This window comes from Sceloporus undulatus, chromosome 1 (genome assembly GCF_019175285.1).
Source record: "Sceloporus undulatus isolate JIND9_A2432 ecotype Alabama chromosome 1, SceUnd_v1.1, whole genome shotgun sequence".
In the NCBI taxonomy this organism is placed as follows: Eukaryota; Metazoa; Chordata; class Lepidosauria; order Squamata; family Phrynosomatidae; genus Sceloporus; species Sceloporus undulatus.
In genome coordinates this window covers 72,438,909-72,458,028 of record NC_056522.1, presented here as the reverse complement: position 1 = coordinate 72,458,028, position 19,120 = coordinate 72,438,909, and the positions used below count along the sequence as shown (strand labels likewise).

The 19,120-nt window shown below is 42.9% G+C and overlaps 1 protein-coding gene across 1 annotated transcript; it reads right to left on the bottom strand.

Annotated features, from left to right (window-relative positions):
* Positions 1-1,780: 1,780 nt before the first annotated feature.
* On the bottom strand, positions 1,781-17,676 carry DLL1 (delta like canonical Notch ligand 1). The gene is made up of 11 exons (XM_042446709.1): positions 17,284-17,676; positions 16,060-16,386; positions 13,407-13,467; positions 12,797-13,054; positions 8,953-9,013; positions 8,021-8,151; positions 7,588-7,757; positions 7,253-7,469; positions 3,431-4,223; positions 3,172-3,286; positions 1,781-2,454 (listed from the first exon to the last, which is right to left on the bottom strand). The coding sequence occupies exons 1-11, from the start codon at positions 17,332-17,334 to the stop codon at positions 2,449-2,451; spliced, it is 2,190 nt and encodes a 729-aa protein (XP_042302643.1). The 5' UTR covers positions 17,335-17,676; the 3' UTR covers positions 1,781-2,448.
* Positions 17,677-19,120: the final 1,444 nt, after the last annotated feature.

The window sequence follows — 19,120 nt, the reverse complement described above, 5'->3', positions numbered from 1 at the left end:
AGTAAACAGATGAGAATGCCCTGGACTGATCTGACAATAGTTCAGTCCTTTAAGTCCCATCTGAATTAATGGGATATAAAGAAACCTGTGTTCAGGTTTGCAGCATTTGACTATGCATCACACATTTCATGCATTCCATCTTTGAGCTACTTAGATGCACTTAAACAAAGTATGCAAACATGTGCAATGCTGAAAAATCATCTGGATCACTTAACATGGCTTTTACTGTTGCTTGTACGAAGGTCTTATTTGTACCGTCCTTAGTGGAACATTAACAAATTTACCTAACTTCTTTCCATATATGCCCATTTCCATACCTACAGTGTACAGTAATAGCAGATTTTGGGCTGCTTGCTTAAAATAATTTTTCCACTAGAGTTAATCTATTGATAAAAATCTAAAACTTGCATCATGTCAGACCAAGTAAACATGACTGCTTAAAGGGTATAGAATGCAAATTGCAGTGCAGCTCACAACAGGTGTTCAGTTTAAGGACCTAAAGCTTACATATACATTGGAGCATACTGAGCATTTGCAGAATGTGTTTTCACCATCATTTTATAAACCTAAACTTGTTGTCTAACATTAGCGTGTCAGCTCTTCCACACAGTCACAAGAATCTGCTTGATCCTGCCAGAAATTATTTTTAAAAACACTCAAGAGGATTCAGGACGTGCTCCTGTGCAAGTCCTGTAATTTACAATGGCCCTAGCATGAGCCTGGCACTCAGTTATGGCCAAAGACCAAAAATCCATGAAAGCACAAGGTTTTTCAGTGCTAGCAATGGAATGCCAAATCTCCATGGACAGAGATGTTTTCACTTGCTACAACCAACAGTGAGAGAGCCTCAGCTGGGTGTCCAGTTCTTTGCATGGAACTTCATGGCCCAATGCCCAAATGAATGAATGAATGAATAAATGAAATAGGGCAACCTTACAGATTACTGGTCCATTTACTGTATATACTCATGAAATTTTAGTCAAAAAAATTGACCCCAAAAACCTGGGTCGACTTATCCATGGGTCAACGTAAGTACTATACTTTAACTCTTATAAAAAAAAAAAGAACCATCCCCTGGTGAAAGGTGAGAGCTTAATCCCTTCTCAGAGCACCTAAAAGAAGCACCAACCCCCTCTGCTATCTCATCCATCTAGCATTTAGGGTGAGCACAGTTATATGTTTGTAAAAAGAAAAGTTCTTAGCATAGTTTTCCTTTGCTTCATCTTTTACATCCTTTGTTACATGCTGCTAGGTTTTACCTTTGATTTATCCACGGGTCATATAAAAATCCATAATTTTGGCTCCGACACCTGTCCTCAACTTATAGTCATGTATATTCGGTAGGTTAAGCCTTTGTTCAAGTGCCATGGTGATAGCTATCCAGAGTCCACAATGTGGAAAGAAAAGACTTCTTCAGCCTGCAACTTTCAAATTCTCCAGCCAACATAACCAATGGCCATGTTCGTCAAACTAGCTGGGGAACTCTGGGAGCTGTAGTCCCAAAAATTACTTTTTCCCAAGCTTTGTCAGAGTCTCAAATGAAGGATATCTCTCAGTGCTACTGTCCAAGAAGATCTTTGAAGAGATTTGTCACAAATTGAACTAGGGCTATTATGTACTCCTCCACCCATAACACACACACACACACACCAGTTTGCTTTCATGTTAATAAAAGCTTCTAGCAGAATGAAGGAGAGAATTTGGTTAAACAGTGTTTTACAAAGAAAAAATGCTTTGGATATCATTAATAATATTTATTTTGGAAAAATATTTTAAAAATGAATTTCTTCATTAACAAAAACAGTAAAAAAAACCTTCAAATAACATTTTGCACAATATTCCATAAATACATTATATACAAAAAATATAGTCACGTAGACCCGGAAGTGCCTTTGTACATATTTACCAAAAAAATTAAATTATTAAAAAAAACATCACAAAATACTCAAGATTTACAAATATCCTGAAAATAATTTTTACAGATTAAAAAAAATAACACACTTTTTCCCCCACCTAGTAAAAACATGTTTTAGTATAAAAAAGGACAATAAAGGCAGTGTTTGTAGCTCTAATTCAAGAAATGACTGGCTCATAAGAATCCAAAATATACACTTCAGGCAGTGCATGCTTCTTATGGAGGAAATTAAGTCCATTCATTTAAATATATATAGGAATAAAAGCAACTGACCATAGTGCAATGATAAATATTCATAAAAGGCAGTGCAACAGGTATCTTTGAACACAGACCCTGGCCTAGTGTCCACCATGTATTATTTGCAGTCACTTTTGCTAACTTCAGTAGAGAACCAGCTCAGCCTGAATTTAGTTTCTCAGCAGCAGTCAGTGAAGGAATCTTTCTCCCTTTCCATGTTCAGCAGCATTCATTGGGGCATATCGCCTTTGAAAATTGTTTCAGAACAACAATTTTGCCATATCGTCATCTTTCCTTTACACCTGCAGAGAATTGAAAAGGAGAGAAGGAGAGACAGGATGAATGGATGCAATGATGATCAGAAGATACAGAGATCAGATGCATTGAGGTTTGATGTCTAATATTACTCTTCTGGTCACCTCTGATAAGACACCACCCTCCTCCAGGTAAAAAAACATATGGAATTTGATGTTTTGCCTACCCCTACCATGATTATTCTAGATGCATGTACTACAAGTTGGGCTGTAATAATTTCTAAAGGCTAATAATTTTTGTTGCATGGCTGATGTATCCTTCACAGAAGGAAGACCTAATTCTTTTAATGAAGAACACACCATGACCTCTCCTTTCTCAGACAAAAATGCCACATGAAGTGTGCCCTTATATCACAACACTGCATATTTGGTACGTTTCGCTTCCAGAATACTCACTTTTGATTCCGTATAACTGACAGTAACTAGATCTAATTCAGAAGGCAATACAATTCACTAAAATGAATAGATGGTTCAATAGCACTGAACTGGTACAGTTCCAACAAGATACTTTACTATGCATTTCTTTCATAGGTTGCATAACATGGTGAAACTCAAATTTTTAAAGTAAGCTCAAGTAGGATCCAGCTTTGCCTACTGTGAAGCTGATACAACTCTGATAGGTGAAAGGAAATGTGCTGGTTGGCTCAAGGTCAGCTGGAAACATATACCAAAAGGTTTCTCTTTTGAGCCCAAGAATATACTAACCTCCGTTGCTATGATGCATTCATCCTTCTCTTCTGATATAACATACACCGACTGATATTTTGTGTCTTTTGAAGTGGAATATACAGATTCTGGTCGTTTCCTTTCAGATGTTTCACTGCAAATGAAAAAACAAACAAACACAATAATGAAATGGCTGCTTCTGGAGGCAAAGGAAACATGTTCCCCCTATCGCAAAATAAACAAACATCCACCACCACTGTTCGGTACACTTGAACACTTGAACCTGTCCTTGACTTACCTCTTTAGCTGTACTGTGGTTTTTTCCTCTGCCTCACAATCATATGTTTCACATTTAGCTTCACATTTGCTGTGGTCCTCTTTCACAGAGTCCTCATTCTTGAGTTCATGCACCAAATTGTAATCCACTGATGGGTATCTGGCTTTATAACCGTTTTTGTCAGCACTGTCACTGTGGAAGTCTATTTTCTTATTGGTGTTCTTAATTTGGGTGGCACCAATGACACTTATGGAAATGTCCTTCTCCCGCTGACAGTTGGCCAAGTTGTTCATGGTCTCAGTTTCACTCCTGCAGGCATCTGGTTGATGCTGCCTCTTCTGCATTTTGAGCCGGAAGCAGACGACAATGGCAGCACAACCCAGCAAGAGCATGAGGACTAGAATAATTCCAGCACACACTGCAATCCAAGGAAACTGGGAACTCTGGCCTTCAGTGTACTTCTCTGTTATATCAACAACAACTGCTCCCTGGGGTGGTTCAGGAAGCAGGAACTGGCAGTTGAGGCCTCCATATCCACGAGCGCACTCACAGACATAGCGGTTGTTTCGCTCATGGCAAGTAGCCCCATTATGACAAGGGCCATGTTCACATTTGCTGACGGGAGTGCTACAGTTCTTTCCACTGTATCCCGGGGGACAGGTACAAGAATAATCATTAACTCCATCTTGGCAGGTCCCACCGTTGAAACAAGGAAAAGATGCACAGTCATCCACATTATCATCACAGTGTCTTCCAGTGAAGCCAACCTGACATTGGCATATATAGGAATTCCCAAGGTCAACACACTGAGCTCCTGCAAAATATTGGAAAGATAAATGATAAATATCCAGGCAGCAAGTGACAGCTTTATTTGTTATCTACTGCATTTGCATCCAATCTTCTTTTCCACTCCCAGGAGTATGTGGGATTTCCTACTTTATCCTCATGACAACCTCATCAGTAGATTGGGAAGAGACTGTGACAGTCCTACAATCACCCACAAATTTTATGGCAAGATCAGGATCTGAATCCAGCTATCAGGGATCAAAGCCTAATGTTCTTGCCTACTACTCAATACAGCCTTCCTGTTCCCTACTTACAACATATTTGATCAAGATTTGGCAAAGTAGATGCTTCAGGACCTACTGGCCCTTTCCAGGTGAATGATGAACAGTTTGGGGCGTGGGGTAATATAAAATTCACTCTGAAACATGCAACTAGTGGCCATCAAGACATGACACTTGCTAAGGTTCACCACAATCCACAATTTTGACATAACTCATAAAAAGTATCAAAAGGTGCATTCCATGAGCCAGTTGTATGATTTTTACTGTAATCAGGTTCCTATAGTTAATAAAGACATGTCTTAACAGAATTTTTCAAGGACTAGAATGGATGTAATGCATTTGGGATTCATGGGATATTACTGATAGATATTCTTCTCACTAAACATATTCTTAAAGGAAGAAAGAAGTTTTGGAGCTGCATGTGTCAGAGATAATATCTGATTGCTCCGGCATTTCAGAATAAGTGGCTCCTATAATGTAGAGGGAATAATGCCCAAGTCAGGCCATGGCCTGAATGCCAGGCAGTTGTCCTGATCTTTAAATACAAAGTTATAAAAATGCCAGGGTATCCAATTCATCCATAATTCCTTAAACTTAAACAAGTTCTGAAGCGTAATATTATCTTACTTATTAAACATGCACTAAACCAAAACCAAATTTGTGGTTGATTCTTTTTTTAATCATAGAATTGGAGGCAATCCAAATGCCATCTCACTGACTTGGCCATCTCACTCAAGCTCCTTATCCTCAAAAGATCTAACAGGTTCTGCTACCTGCATTCATCAACATCTTTAGTGGCCCACACGTGTTGGAGCTTGATCCTCTCACTCAAATGCCAGATTATGAATCTGAGAAATGAACTCCCAGCACATTGTTTAAAAAACAATAGTTCATTCCCAGAGTTTGTTCAGCCTTTATGACAACATCACAACACTCTATTGAGCTCTACCATTATACAGGTAAATCAATCAATGGTTAGCAGTCACAAGGCAATCATTCATGAAATTGCAATTGCACTTTGTTGTAGTGACATTTGCAGTTACAACTGGTAAGGAATTGCCCATGGAAATCGCATGTGACTATACACTTACATTTTTTCCCCTCCCATTTTATTTACATTATCATTAATGGGCTCAATTCAATCAAATTTCTTTTGGATAATAAGACTAAATCTGATTATATGTCAGATTAGTTTTCTAGGTTTAAGGAGCATTTAGCCATGAACTTTCCACCCATAGCCTGAAGTGAGAGATTCCAAGAAAAATGTAATGATTTGATTCAGCTGACAAGGTGTAGTTTCATGGCAGCTGCTTTACCCACCCTCCATTAAGAATTTTAGCTCCCTAACATTATATTTTAGCTTCAGTCCCCAAATTTCTAGCATTGCAGTAACTTACAAGCTGGTCATTTAAAAATGGAGTTTAGGCATCACAAGAAAAGGAGGAGCAAAATGACCAAAGGAATGTGAACATAGAAAATGTAATGGTTCAAGATGTAAAGCATTTTCCATGCCCCACTCCTTGCAATTCAAAAATTGGGGAACTGAAGGAAAATTTTCTGGGGGACATAATTCTTATTTGGGGGAGAATGCCTTCCTTTTGACACACACCATGTAACTACACTCCTGAGATAAATCCACCCCTAGGTCAGACTTTGCCAACCAGGGGGTCTCTATCACTACTCCCATCATCCTTACCCAACATAGCTATTGGCAATACAGTACTAGCTAGTGCTGATGGGAGCTGCAGGCCAATATAGTTGGAGAGTGATGAGTTGGAGAAGTCTATATAGAGCATAACATCCACCAACACAGAACTTTTGCAGGAAAGGGTGACATGATGTTCAATTGTATATGGGCCTCTGAAGTAAGTCTAATAGAGTTCAGTGGAACTTATTGCCAGATACATGGACAAAGAACATCAACCTTATTAAAGAGGTGTTCAAGTTCTCCCAGAAATATTCTACATAGGATACAAATAAAACCCATGAGCCAATAAAGTTCATAAATATTTAAGTCAAACTCTTAAGTCTATCCCCCCCCAAAAAGAGCTTGTGCTCATAGTTTGAAGCTGTTGTCCCCTTTAGTATGAGAGTGGAGCATTCCAATAGGATAGTTATATAAAGTATAATTTTAAAACTGCCATTTTCTTTGCTTTGTTTGTCAACAAGTTTGGAAGCCTTTTTGAGAATTACTTAGAAAGGATTTTTTTAAAAAAAAGATCACAACACGCCACAAAAAAGTCATAAAGCTCCACCCAAACTATCCTTCAAAAATACCAAGGCAAACATTTACCTACTACAAAAATGTAGATAATTACACCAGCTTGTTTTCTCTGACATGGCACATGAAGGCTGCAAGAAAGTTGAAGTGCTCTGAACCCACTCAGGGATGCTGGAGATGTTACTCTGAAGACCAGAAATCCCAGAATACCCCAGCCAGCAGCTACAACTCCCATAATCCCCCAGCTATTGGCTGGGGTATACTGGGAGTTTCAGTGTCAAAACTAACTTCTCCAAGCTCTGTTCAGGCATAAGCCCAAAAGAGCAATGTGGGCTTTCCTTTCAAACAGGAAGATGTAGGCTTAGGGCTGCATATCTCTCCCCCTGCAACAACTGCTTCTCTTTGCTTGACTCTTATCTTTGGCTGTTCAAATGGGACTCCATATCATAGCATGTCAAATGAAAATCAATGGGAAGTTGACTTACTTATTAAAGTTCATGGCAGAATGCCCAATAATATAAATATATAATAATATAAATGTTTTGTTTGGCTTACCATTAGCACATGGATTCGAGCTGCAATAGTCAATTTTCTTTTCACAGTTAAATCCAGAATAACCCACTGGGCAACGGCAGCTGTATCCACCTTCAGGGTTGTCCGTACACCTCCCTCCATTGAAGCAAGGCCCATCAGCACAAGTCATGGCACCCAGCTCACAATTTTTACCATAGAAGCCAGGTGGACAGGTGCAGGAATAGCTGTTTTCAAGATCCTGTTACAAAGAAAAGCATGGCACTCAGAAAATGGTATTGTCGTCACTTACAGTACGTTGATAAAGAGTGTAAAACTTGTCTCCCATCTATTATAGATGTATGTATTTTGAAACTTACAGTACAGCTCCCTCCGTTCTTGCAAGGGCTGGCATCACATTCATTGATTTCTATCTCACAGTTGGAACCAGTGTAACCAGGACGGCAAGAACAGGTGTAACTCCCTTGGCCAGTGTTGGTACAAGTGGCTCCATTCTTGCAAGGCTTATGGTGCGTACAGTAATTGAGATCTGCAGAACACACAAAAAGAGGTACACTAGTAAGGATCCATGTGCCTTTGCAATGATATACCATGGCTTTAGTCAGATGATATTCTAAAAAAAACTCTGTTGCTGGCCTGAATACTGTTGAGTAATTCCTACTAATGTTCACCAGGTGAATCAATTAAATGAATGGTATGTCAACAAATAAGATAAAGTCCATTGATTCAATAGGTCTACCCTACTTGTGAACTAATAAAAAAATTCAGCCCTATTAAAAATGAAAAACTTACCTTGGTTACAGAAAAGACCACCCCAGCCTTCCTGGCAGTTGCACTGCCATGGCTGTTGGCAAGTACCATGCAGGCAACCTGGGTACCGGATGCATTCGTCACAGTAACGCCCTTGCCAACCAACTCGGCATCTATGAAAATTAATTTTAAAAAAACAAATAAAAAACCAAATCAAACTTTCATTTTAAAAGTTCAGGAAAGTTATACTCCTAAACTGCATCATTAACTTTCTAACAATGTTATTGCCTTCATTTATCTCACATTTGAATACAGAAACTTACATCCCATTATAAATATTCTACATCAAAGTATTTGATCCTTTCTCAGAACGAAGTGCTTATGAAGGTACCCTTTATTATGTATTATCATACACAATATTATGTATGATGGGAGGTTTTTTCATTACTTCACTTCACTTTTTATTACTACAATTTTCAGAGTCCCCCAACCAGCAAGACCATTTCCCCAAGCTGGAGGGTTCCAACTTTGGGGAAATTGTAATGGATAGGAAGCCCCACTGAACTTTTGCTTCCAACAAAATGTGAACTAACTAGGAATGTTAAAGCAAGATTCAAAGTAGTGGTCCCTGGACTGGTGCTGGTCTGTGAACAATCAGTTGCTGGTCTGCATAGAGTTTCCAGGAAAGAAATAAACCACTGTAACAAATGGGTAAAACTATGGTTCCAATCCCTGATGCATCAGAAAAAAATAAATGCTAGTCTCCCATGTCAGAAAACTCGAGGAGCAATGCACTAGACCATTCTTGCATTCTGAATTAAATCTCTGACTCAGTATTATTTGGTTGTTATGTATTACCAACAGGTAAAAGCCATGAACGTTTAAAATAATCTCTGTAGGATTCTCAGATCCACTGTACAGGTCAAAGGGCAGGATGGAAGTGGAGGTGGAGTAGAAGAGTTCCAGAAACTTACTTGCATTCTCCAGGCTTGTCACAAAATCCATGCTGCTCATCACATCCAGGCAAGCAAATTGCTGGAAAACACACAAAAAAGGAAGGGGGGGGAGCCAAGAAATTTAGACTACAGTGAAAAGAAGCATGACCCACTCCTACAAAGCTCCAAAGGGCTTATAACTCCCTTTTCTCTCTGGCTGAGTTGCTAACAGCAGCTGAATTAATCTCCGGGCCTTGGTAGGAGTATTGATCTCCCTTAGTCAGTGGCTGCTTTTACTTATTGCCAGGGCTGAACATTCCTCTTAATACAGTTGCACACGGACAAAAGAGGGCTCACAATTGCTCCCTTCTCCACAGCTCCCATCCGCCTTTTCTTCCCAGTCAGGGTCAGAAGTCCTCTTCCCCCTGCCTCGCTCACCCCCTCCCAGGCTCACCCCAATTCTATGCACACAGCTCCTCCTCTCGCTATCCTCAGAAGCTGTGTGAAAGTGTGTGTGTATGTGTATGCGCTTGTGTGTGTGCGCGCCCAGATAAGGGTGGACAGCTGGTGTGCAGGGTGCCAGCCGGGACAGCTGCTCTATTGTCTATTCTCTCCCAGCAGCTGCCCCACTGCAACAATACCCCCCCAACCTCTTGCAGCCAATTGAGGCCATGATGGGCTTCCTCAACAGCCTATCCCTGCTCAGATCTAATCTATGGCACGAGCATGATTTCTCTGGCAAAGGGTAGGGAAGCAGGGGGAGAGAAACTTTTTTTCTTATTCAAATAAATAAGTCTAAAGTTCTTTCACACATGCACACACACACCCAAAAGGGAAGAAGGGGGAGGAATGGAAGTTGGGGGAGCATAGACAGAAGGAAAAAAGAGGTAAGCAGGCCAGCAGGAGGGAGGTTGGGAGCAAGGCAGGAGGGAAGACTTCTGCTCATTACTTTGCCTGGTTATGGAACTCATTAAGCAGGCCCTGCAAGTTTTAATTCAACAAAGCAAGTGTGTGGGGCATTGGGGGGGGGGGAGAGACAATGCTGAGGGCCCAGAAGGAGGAGGAAAAGATGAGGAAAAGTTGGACGGATCATCAGATTGTCTCCACACACAACAAAAAAAAGCAGATTGAACAGGAGCAAAGATGAGGATTCAGCAAGCCTGAAGATGTATTTATTTGCTTTGCTTGTAGGGTGACATCACTCCACACCTCCTCAAAAAGGCACTCACGTGCTCATAAAACCTAGAGTGTTTGTTGCTGTTTTTAAAATAAAATGGTCTAACCCTACAAACAGTAGTATGAAGCGGGTACGCAAAACACTGCTTCAGAAGGCAGCATCACTGAGGGTTCAAAGAGCATCATTACAAACAGTATTTTAATTCTCTTCTCCTCTAAGAGTGGAATTTCAAAAAAAAAAAAAAGGAAAACAAGACTCTCTGCCTGTTATATTAACTAGAGCCATAAGCTGCTCAGAGTCCTGCCAATGCATTTATGTCAAACAGACAGTTTAACAAATATATACACACAGCAGCAGGAGGAATCACATCTGAATCTCTTATCATAATCACCGGGACCCAAAGAGCTATTACAGGCACACCTTGCAACATGCATAGTGTGTGTGTGTGTGTGTGTGTGGGCGAGTTGACGCTTCCCTTTTTTTGAACAGCAGATTTCTATGCTCTACCACAATCACATTTTGGAAGTATCCTCAAGTTTCATAAGTGACTAGACCCCATATGCAGTGCTGTATAAGAAGAGTTTGTGAAAGTTATCTTTAAAAAAAAAATAGAATTTCTCAGTGGCTATACTGGCTGGGGGTTATGGAAGATGACATTCAAAAAGGAATTTTCTGAAGTTCTGTTTGAGGCACAAAACCCAAAGCTTCCTTGGGCAAGAGCAACAAGTGGTGCAGTTACTGAGATTCCAACCAACACTTAGTATGGCCTTAGGCCATATTCAGTATGATTGCCCCCCTCAATTCCTTCAGTTCTGCAGGCTAGCAGTACTTGCAAATGTACATTCAAACATGCACACTGCAGCCAATGTGTGTGTTTGAGGAAGCAGAGACAGGGAGGTGCAGACACAAAGTATTTCTGTAGTTTATCCTACAAATGCACTGGAGTGAATCTCCCATATTCCCCAGCCAGTGATGTTTCCTTGGAATGATGGCAACTGTAGTACACACATCTGGAAGATGTCAGATTGAGGAAAGCAGGTCTATTTTAAATCCATACCTTACTTCACTCTGCTACTCTGGTATCAATAACAGCACTTAGTACAACAGGCAGATTTAAACTTCTCCCACAGTTATGTTAGTTTGATTTTTGAAAAAAAAGAGGACATTAATAGGCTAAAGATATCAAGACCACAATTATGCTGGCCATAAGAAAAGTTTTGAAAATCTGTTTTTCAAATGTATAAGTCCAACCAAGAAGGAAGAAGGAAAAACTTGCTAGAATCCATTGCTTCAGCCCCAGCCTTTTCCTTCTCCCTCCTACTCCCATTTTGTTTACATCTAGCCTAATGAAAAGTTCTGGGGTACCTGAAAACATACATACTAATTTGTCACATTGTGGTTGGCATAGCCCTAAACTATTACCATAGTATATATTTTATAAGTACAGTAGAATGAGTTTTTAGAAATATTTCAGTAAGAACCCCTTAGCTTCACATTTAATAGTGATCAGAATTTTAAGGTGTATCTGAACTACACTAGCACTTTGATACCACTTTAACTGCTATGACTCCATCTTTGGAGTTTGCAGTTTAGTGAAATACTTCAAATTCTCTGATGGAGAGCTCTAATGCTGTAATTCAGAAGAGTAAACTACAGCTCAATAGAGAGAATCAAAGTGTCTCACCAATATACAAAACTCTAAGATTCCATAAGATGAAGGCATGGCATTTGAAGTGAAACCATCCGCTCTAGTTATGCAATGTGGATGTACCTTGAGAGACTGACAGATAAAATACCAATTCTGACCTGGAAATGCCCATGAAAATGTAATGTACTAGATCACTTAATGTTTCGATCTCACTATGAAAGACATTATTAAGAAGGAGACTGCCTCCCACTGCTTATAAAACAAGTATATCGTTGGAAGAAAACAAACTTATTAGACTGCTCAGTAGTTACTGAACTATTTGGTTATATTCATGCTGCTCATCTTCAGTAGATCAACTAATAAGACCAAATTATTCCTACTTGATTCTTAAGATTCTTGATTTTTTTTTATTTTTTTATTTTTATTTTTATTTTTTTGGTGATGGGGAGAAAATAACATTAGTATTTTTCTCAAATTTTCTGCAGGATTCCCAAACCAATATTTTTGGCTGTGCCACATGAAAACAACATAGTCTGTTGTTTAGAATTCTGAATTCTACACCTTTACAGTGGGGAAGGGGTAGATTTTGATAGAATTTTCCCTCCATTCTCTTTGGCAAGTCAGTCTTCCAGGTGAACATGAATCATTTTGTGAGACAGCAACAGGAAGCCCTTCCACCAATCACATGAGTCACCAAACAGGACACATTTGTACCTATATAGGTGAAGAGCCTACATACCCTAAAGGCACCAGATCTCATCTGATCTTGGAAGTGAAGCTGGGTCAGGCCTGGTTAATACTTGAATAGGGGAATAATAAAAGATACCAGGTGCTGCAGGCTCTGTTTCAGAGGAAGGCAATGGCAAACCAACTCTGAGTAGTTCTTGCCTAAGAAAAGCCTATGAAATTCATGGGGTCACCATAAATCAACAGGAGACTTGAAATCATGTGCACACACACACACACACACACACACACACAAAAGAGAGCAGAACTGGTACTAACATCACTCAGCGAACAAAAGAAAGGCAACCCAAAGTTGCATTGTGGACACTTACCATCAGTGCAGTATTGCCCCTTCCAGCCTGGATTGCAAACTTTCTCCCCACGCTCTCCACAGGTGAAGTGGCCAAAGGCATCATCCCTGGGGCGACAGAAGACAGAGCAGCCTTCACCATAGTAGTGCTCATCGCACACAAAACGGTAAGAATACTTGAGGTCAGTGCGGCCACTGCTGTGCAGATCCTGGGACCATTCTTCCCCAACGGTCAAATGTCTCTGGGTAGCCAGACGGCTAATGAGACGCTCTGGGTTCTCTGTAGAAGGGAATGGGGGAGACAGAGGTAGACAGGGCAGGACAGGGAAGAAACAGAAATGCACTTCATTCAATGGAAAGGGTGAAGTTACAATTAGAAATTGGGAACTTGGAGGGCCTGAGTCTGAGTTTTAATATCAGATTTTAAAAGTAGGTGTGCAAAAACCATTAAGTGTTTAGGACAGCCCCCAGCCTTCTGTATGGGTAACAATGTCCCACTGACTCTCATGGGACTTACATGCAAGTGGCTTAGGATCACAATTGTGAAAAAGCAGCAGGAGACAGCTACTGGAGGTAGGCTTGTGACTAATACAAATAAATAGTCTTCTTGAATGTAACCAGGAAGTATTTACCTGTGTTGAGATCATCAGGGGAATCGGTGTGTAGTGCTTCAATGATGAGAGAAAAAGTGCCCTGGAAAACACAATTAAAAAAATAAAAATCCACAATGAAAGCAAACTCTCTGTAGTCAGCAAAATAACAGATCACAGGGGAGGCCCGGCCAGCCAGCGTGACTTGCTTGATCCCCTGACTCTGACCTGTTTTCACTTTCCTCAAGGAAATGGCAGCACTTTTTGAAAAGTCACTTCCTGACCTGTTTTTTCAGGCCTGGTTGCACAGGATGTGGCATTTTTAAAGAGCAGGGAAGAGACAGAGGGGGGAATGCAAAGGTAATGGGAGGCCTGGAGACAGTGGGGGAATCATTATTCTCTGGCTTCCCATTTTGCTGCATCCACACTGGAGAAATAACCCGGTTTGGCACTGCTTTAACTGCCCCGGCTGAGGGCTATGGAATTCTGGGAGTTGGAGTTTGTTGTGGGCTGAGTGGAGCACTCTAGGCCCCACAACAAACACCAACTCCCAGAATTCCATAGCCCTCAGCCAGGGCAGTTAAAGCAGTGCCAAACCGGGTTATTTCTCCAGTGTGGATGCAACATTAACTTTGCTTTCCACCTTGGCAAACCAAGAGGCAGTAAATGGGGCAAGGGAACTGAAGATGAAGGCTTGGAGAATCTCAGCCTGAAAATGACAATGACATGGCCATTTCCATAATGGAAAGCCAAGGGGAGTAGAATGACTATCTAGTCTGGTGGGCCGCACAGCCTTCCCCATTCTCTTCATCCCTTCAAATGACTGGCTGAGGCTTCTAATGATGAGACAAGCAAGCTGCCACCATCAACAGGCTTGCCAGATCAGAAAATGGAGGACAGCAGGGCAGCATCTCTCCTCTGGAGTAGAATTCAAATGTGTTCGTCTGGGTCAGTATGCAAAGGGACCTTGCAACACCTTTGAAAGGGTGAGAAAGAAGTTGGCAGCTTAAGCTTTTGCAGACATCTGATGAAGAGACCTAAATACCCTAAAGGCACCAGATTCCATCTGATCTTGCAAGCTAAGCAGGGTCAACTCTGGTGAGTACTTGGATGAGAGACTGCTAACGGATCCCAGGTACTGTAGGCTACATTTCAAAGGAAGTAACTGGCAAACCCATCTCTGAGGATTCTTTGCCAAAGAAAATCCTATGAAATTCATGGGGTCACCATAAGTCAACAGGTGACTTGAAAGCATAAACCCACACACATATTTAGTCTATGAAAGCTTATGCTACCAACTTATTTTTCTCAGTGAGTCTCAAAGGTGTGACAACATCTCTCTCTTCTAAAGTTTCAAGCATGCATTATGGTATGTAGTGCTCTGAACTAAAGGACTGTGGCTTAAAGTAAAGAACATAACTTACCAAAACACACACACAAAAAAACCAGACATCTGGCTACTTCCCTTCTCAACAACATTAATCTTTCCTCTCCTAGGCAGGCAGCAGCATCACTAAGGCCTTAAGGAGGCCTATTGATTCTTGGTTTGGGAAAAGGTGGCAAAGCCCAAGTTTGAGAAGGTTACAGTCCACAAAAGTTCCCTGTAGAATAAATTTGCTCATCTTGAAGATGCTGCGAGTCTCTCTGTCATTTTGGTTACCAACTCTCCCCTCCTTGAAAACAAGGCCTTTGTTTACTCATAGCATCCAAAAGAGTGTGTATACAGAAAATGTGTATACAGAAACACACACACCACTTCTGATCTACTTTATCTTCCTTCTAATCAGAACTCACAATTGTCCTTCCCACAGAAGAAGCTATATTTGGAAAAAACAAAAAACACCATTTTCTTTCATTAAACCCTTCATTCAGGGCTTGGAAAAGTTACTTTGGGAGTATTGTCCCTAGAATCCTTCCAAGCTGGGGCAACTTATAGGGTTTTTATTATTATTATTTTTATTCCAAAAATAACTTCCCCAAGCACCAGAACCATTAAGAAAGCACAAAGAGGGCAGATGTCCTGAGAGTTGGCTAACTAAACCAAATTCTTAAAAGGCTGTCTTGATGGAACAGCAATCCTGACCAAGACACACCCAGTTATTTGCCAATAACTCACATGTGCCAATAATAAAAACTGCAGTGAGGGGAGGAGCTGTCCAAGTATTATTATAACCCCTGACAACTACATTTCTCTTGAAACCAATGGAGGGCAGCTTCTTCATTAGCAAGGAGGCAATGGCTTGAATCCTGTTATTCCTCCCAACCTGGGTAGACTCACTAATACATGTACTTTATATATACTAATATATGTACTATGTATTTTATTGACATTTGACCGTTATTGTAACCCACCTCAATCCGCAGGGAGAGGTAGGATATAAATAAACCTTATTATTATTATTATTATTATTATTATTATTATTATTATTATTATTAACAGAATTAATGCAGTTTGCTTGAACTGCCATGGCTCAATCTTCTGTGTGTGTTGGGTGCCTTCAGGTCATCTCCGACTTACAGGGACCCTAAGGCAAGCCCTATCATGGGGGTTTCTTGGCCAGATGTTTTCAGATGAGGCTTGCCATTGCCTTCCCCTGAGGCTGAATTCCATAGCAAAGAGCCAGACCGAGTTAAAGCCGGATTATCTCTCCTGTGTGGATGCAGCCGTATAGTTCAAGGCAGCGTGGCTACTCACCGGCCAAGTGAATCCGAAGGGGAATCGGATAGGGTTGCTGAAGAAGGGGTCGGCGGTGGTGGCGGCAGCAGCAGCAGCAGTGTCTGGCACGCTGAAGGAATTCGCACCCAGGACCGGGGTGACGGCGCTGCCATAGGTGCAGGGGGGCTCCGGGGAGACGCTGGCCTGGTAGTGCTTGAGGCAGACGCGGAAGAAGGTCTTGCAGTCGCAGGGCTGGAGGCTGGCGGGCCCCGGGGAGCCCTCTGGGCAGCAGTTGCGGTTGCCCAGGAGGCCCTTTTTGTTGGCAAACTCCTGGAGCTTCAGCTCGAAGACCCCCGAAGCCTGGAGCTAAGGAGGGGGAGGGAAGGAGAAGAGAGGGGCATGAAGGAAAGCCTTGCCTGGAGGCAGGTGGAGAAAACTCCAGCCCTTTGACTGATCTATGCCCATTCCCTTTTTAGGCCGCCTTTCTCCCACAAAGGGACCCAAGGCGGATCACCCTCCCCCCAAAAAATCATTTTTTAAAAGGGAGCTCCCAATCCAGGACGTACTGAAACAAATGTCAGGACTTGCCCATAAAGAAGCATTGGGGATTCCTTGCCCATAAGGAGACATTGGGGAATGCTTGCCCATAGGAAAACACTGAATATTTGCCCAATGTTTCCCTATGGGCACATGTGCCGCAATGATTCTGTATGGGCAAGTATTCCTCAATGGTTCCCTCTGGGCAAGTAGGGCTTCCTTGTGGGCGAGTGCTGTCATCTGCGTAGGACGTCCCCTAACACCCCCTCTGCTCTCACAAGCAGGATGCAACTGAGAAACATGCAAACCAAGAGTACGCAAAGGGGCACAAACAGTATACCGATCGTGTACACAGTCTCCCGCTGATATACAATTCATATACAGCACCATTGAGAAAGTTTCCGGAAAGTGCCGTGGCGCCCTTCTATGGATGGGATCCTGGGATCTGTCTTTTCGGCCAAGTCTCTCTGCCCAACGAGGGCTGGCCGCCTGGCAAAACTACACATCCCAGGAGCATTGTTTATGGGAGTTGGAGTTTGTTGTGGGGCGCCACAACAAAGTCCAACTCCCAGAATTCCATAGCTTGAGCCACAAAAGCGGTGCCAAACCGAGTTATTTCTCCAGTGTGGATGCAACCCAAGTGTCTCAGAAACGTCTCTTTCCAAGTCCCGACGGCAATTCATTCTCTGCCCCGAACAGAGATCGCAAGGGACCGAGGGGGCTTACCTGACAGGGGAATTGTAGCACGCAAAGGACCAAGAGAGCCAAGAGAGCCATTGCGATTGGGAAGAGGAGTCTTGCCAAGGAAGAAACAAGAGAGATCTGGTGTTGTTGATGTTGTTTCTCCTTTTATCTTCTGTCAGCCAAAAACAAACCACCACAAAAGCAGTCTCTGTCGAGGCAAGGCTGCTTTCTTCTTGACCGGAGAGAACGAAGAAGGCAGGGCTATATACAGTAGTCAAGTCTCTCTTCTCCTCCTTTCGCTCCTTCGGGTTTTCCGTGAATGAGTGACAGCTCCTCTTGGTGGAAGAGGAAAAAAAGGCAAAATCTGGACTAAAGTCTGAAGAAGGAGCACCTTGGGCTGGCCTTTCTTCTTCTTCTTCTTCTTCTTCCTTCTTCTTCTTCTCCTTCTCAGTGGCTGCTTTGACGCTTGGCTCTTTCTTTCTTCAATCCAGGAAGGAAGGAAGGAAGGAAAGGGGGGAAGGAGGGAGGGAAGGTGAAGAAAAGGAAATTGAAGCACAGAGAAAGAGAGAAAGAGAGGAAGGGAGCAAAGCCACTTAAAATTCCCAGAGGCGGCTTCCCAAAGCGGCTTACAAAGACCCGGCAATCCGAGGAGGAGTGTTAAGTCCTGGGGGGGCCAGAAATTGAGGAGTGGGACCTCTGGCCAAAGCTTCTACTGCTCCAAAAAAACCAGCTGCCCCGAAGGTTGCGATCGCTGGGGCTGGGGCTCCCTGAAGGAATCCAAGTCCTTGGAGGGGGCTGTTTGGGGGTGTGTTTGTGGGTTTTCCCCCGTCCTTGCGGTGTTGGCTTATTGCGAGTCGGCTCTGGGCGAGGGAGGCGATGGCTGGGCTTGGGCTGGGCTTGGGCTGGGCTTGGGGGTCTGAGCCTGGCCGGGGGACGGAAGGCTGGCTTGACTCCTCGCCTGGCTCCGGAGCGCTCCTGGGTCTGCGGCGGACCCGCGCTGCCTTGCCCTTATATCCCGCCGGCCTCCTGCATGGCTAATGAGATGCAAATGAGCAGCCCCCCAATCTGCCTCCAGACCTCACAAAGGAGACACTCTTCCTTTTGCCTTCCCCCCCTTCCTCTTCTTCTTCTTCTTCTTCTCCTCCTCCTCCGATCGCCAAAGGGTCAGTGAGCTGTAAAATGGGCAACCCTCCTCTGCCTGCCCTCCTCTCTCTTCTCACCAGAAATAAAGTGTGTGTATGTGTGGAGAGAGAGAGAGAGAGAGAGAAGGGGGGATCCTCTCTTTGACATTCCTGCATGCAACCTGGCTTCCTTCCACCCAAACGATCGGCACCCACTTTCCACTTCGGGAAACATTCAGGGACTGCTGGGATGGCCGTTTGGCAACAAGTCTCTTACGGTGCGTTTTCGGTTGGCCAATAAAGGTATCCCTGGTGGATTTTCTCCTCTTCGGCTTTCGCACTGGCTTCCACTCACCTGGAGGGCCATGCCCAAGAAACCCTGCACCCAGATCCTGTGGGGCTTCCAGTGTGAAATGTGTTTTCTGAGCAGCATCCGCACTGCGGAGATCATCCGGTTTGGTCCCTCTTGAGCTGCCTTGGCGCCATGCGATGGAATTCTGGGATGGGTTGTTTGTTGTGGCACCGGAGGTGCCAGGAGCCAGGGCAGTTTAAGTGGGACCAAACCGGATTATCCCCCCCCCCACTACGGATGCTGCCTCTTTCCCACCCCCAGAAAGAAAGAAAGAGAGAAAGAAAGAAAGAAAGAGACCCTCGACTTAGCAACCTGTGCCTCCACCGCAGCAAGGATCTACCGATTGTGCATCACTGCCCCTCTTGAGCCTTGGTGGCACGTGGGGCCAAGATCATGTTGGGAAGGC